We start from the raw sequence: 2,428 nt of genomic DNA on the forward strand, positions 1-2,428 counted from the left end.
TTCACCCCTTGCCGCTTCCTTTTTTAAGATTTGTTCTACCAACACTTTTTTTTTGACCCTCCCAACAGTGCCCACTCGGCTCCTCAAGCTCATTTTTACCTCATTCGTTCCTCCACCCTCTCATTCGTTTATTTTTTCACGTGCACTTCACACTTTGTACATTTTGCACCCCCCAGGCTTCCTTTTTTGTTCTTCTACTTTATTTTTTTTTTTCTACTTTAGTTTATTTTTTTCTATTTTATTTTTTTTTATTTATTCCTTTTTCTTTTGTACGTCACGTGGGTACAACTCTGAAGGGTTACTTCCCATTTTACAAGAAAAAAAAAAACATAGAATAAAATTCCTCATCCATGGAAGAGTAACCTCAAGCGGCGATATCATCACAGAGAGACCCATATGTCAACTTCCCCGTAGTGTTAATAGCTGTACATACGGGGTAGCTACCCCATACATAGCTTCGCGCGCTCAAGCGCTAAGTGGGAAGAACAAAAATAAACCAAACGGCTGCCATCACGAGGTATGAAATAGAGCAATAAAACCAGCTTGGCCATCTCGAAGCGACGCGATAAAACCTGCTTGGGCCATCTCCAAGCGGTCCAATAGAACCATTTTGGCTACCTTCAAACTGCGCTGCAGCAGCAAAGCCAGTTTGGTGTAAAATCAAATGGGAATGATAAAACGGCGGTGTCCGTGAAAGCAAGAGAGGAACTCCGGTTTGTTCTCAAACGCGCATTGGGACGACGGTGCGGGGGGAAAGCACCTACATCCACGCGTAACACGTGGACGTGTGCACCTACCCAGCGCCATGGGTCATGTCTTGCATCCTCTGGAGGAGCAATCAAAAGGGAACAGACGAAAAAGGGAAGTGGAAAAGAAAAGCAGGAAACGTGGCAGCAAAATTGCAAAAAGATAGATGGAAAAAAAAAAGAAAAAAATTCATAACACAAACAAAAGGATGGGGGAAACACTTATAGGGGCAAATTAGAAAAAAAAAAAGAAAAATCAGCACAGAGTTTTTGTGCCATCAAAGAGAAGCGGGGGGGATAAAGTACACCCTAGGTAGTCCCATGGAAGGACAAAGGCGAAAGAAACACGGGGCAAACCCATATGGAACCTCTCCTCAACACAATTACGAAAAAAAAAAGAAAATAAAAACACAAATGGGCAAGGCGGTAAAAAAAAAAAAAAGGAGGAAAGAAACCTCAGGGTCGCAGTTAATAAATAGATGCTTCCTCGCTACGCCCCCCTCGATGGGCGGCGCTCAGAAGGTGAGGGGAGAGTCCTGCTGCGCGGTGCCGGAGCGACTGAGGTACCCCTGGCGAGGCGGACCCCCGTTGGCGAAGGCGCTACCAAAATTGGCACCCGTAAGGGGAGAAGTCTCGTCATATGACAAGTCCAAAAAGGAACCATTCACATTCTTCCCACTCTTGACATTACTGTTGCTTCCGTTATTTCCATAATTTGTCTCACGCGTAAACACTTCGGCACTCCCCATTTTGCTACCTTCGTCCAAATTAAACTCGTTCAAAAAAATATGATTCTCTGTAGGAGAGTAGCGGTTGTTCCTATTGACACGAATTCCTCCACCGTCACTCACAAAATCGACTATGTCTCCATCGTCGTAATTAACAATGGCCTCCTTGTTAGAATATAATAAAATTAAGGCTATCTGCAACAGACTTAAGATAAATCCACAGAGGTTTGGCACGATGACAAAGCCATCCTTGATGGTGAACCCGTAGGTTACCCACAAAAAGGAGCACACCAGACTCCCTGTGGCTATTTCCAACGGGATCAGTGAAGAGTTCTTCTTTTTAATCACTATCTGTACGTACGACAAAGGAGCACCAAAGTTGATTATGCTCGAAATGAATGCCATGAATCCAACAAACAGTTCATACTGCTCATATGTTAAGACGTATAAAAACGCGTAAAGCAGAAAACATATGAACCCACAGATCTTGTAATAGGAAAATAACTTCTGTCTTAGCCACATGTTCTTGCAATACTTATGATACATGAGGGAGTAGAATGCTCCCAACACGAGACCTACTAAGTTGGGACAGACGATGGCGGAGTTATTCAGCAGCATCCCATACACCAACCACAGGAACGATGAAAACAACAACACGACGTAGGGTAAACCATCCACCTCTCCGGTCGTTTTCTTCTTTATTATTTTAAAGATCGAAGGGAATAATACTAACTGCATAAAGACGGATGATCCAATGGAGAGTATCTTCAGAAAATTCATGTCTGCACTTTTTTCTTCTTCATGCTGTTTCTTCATTTGGTCGTAGAACTCCTCGTTGGTACTTTTGCCTGGGGCATCTTCCTTTGGCACGTCTTTCGGAACGTCTTTCGCCTCGCCGCTTCTGCTCCCGCTGCGAAGCGCTCCAGCCTTCTCCACTCCGCCGTCCTTCCCTTT

General features: G+C 44.1%; 1 protein-coding gene across 1 annotated transcript in view; it reads right to left on the reverse strand.

Annotated features, from left to right (window-relative positions):
* Window positions 1-1,261: 1,261 nt before the first annotated feature.
* C922_02732 (hypothetical protein) overlaps window positions 1,262-2,428 on the reverse strand; it is a gene marked incomplete at both ends in the record, with an annotated part of 1,930 nt that continues 763 nt past the window's right edge. The window contains one exon of the mRNA XM_008818331.1: window positions 1,262-2,424. Within this exon, the coding sequence (XP_008816553.1) occupies window positions 1,262-2,424 (1,163 nt within the window). The remainder of the gene's footprint in view (window positions 2,425-2,428) is intronic.

This window comes from Plasmodium inui (genome assembly GCF_000524495.1).
Source record: "Plasmodium inui San Antonio 1 unplaced genomic scaffold supercont1.10, whole genome shotgun sequence".
NCBI classification, from domain to species: Eukaryota; Apicomplexa; class Aconoidasida; order Haemosporida; family Plasmodiidae; genus Plasmodium; species Plasmodium inui.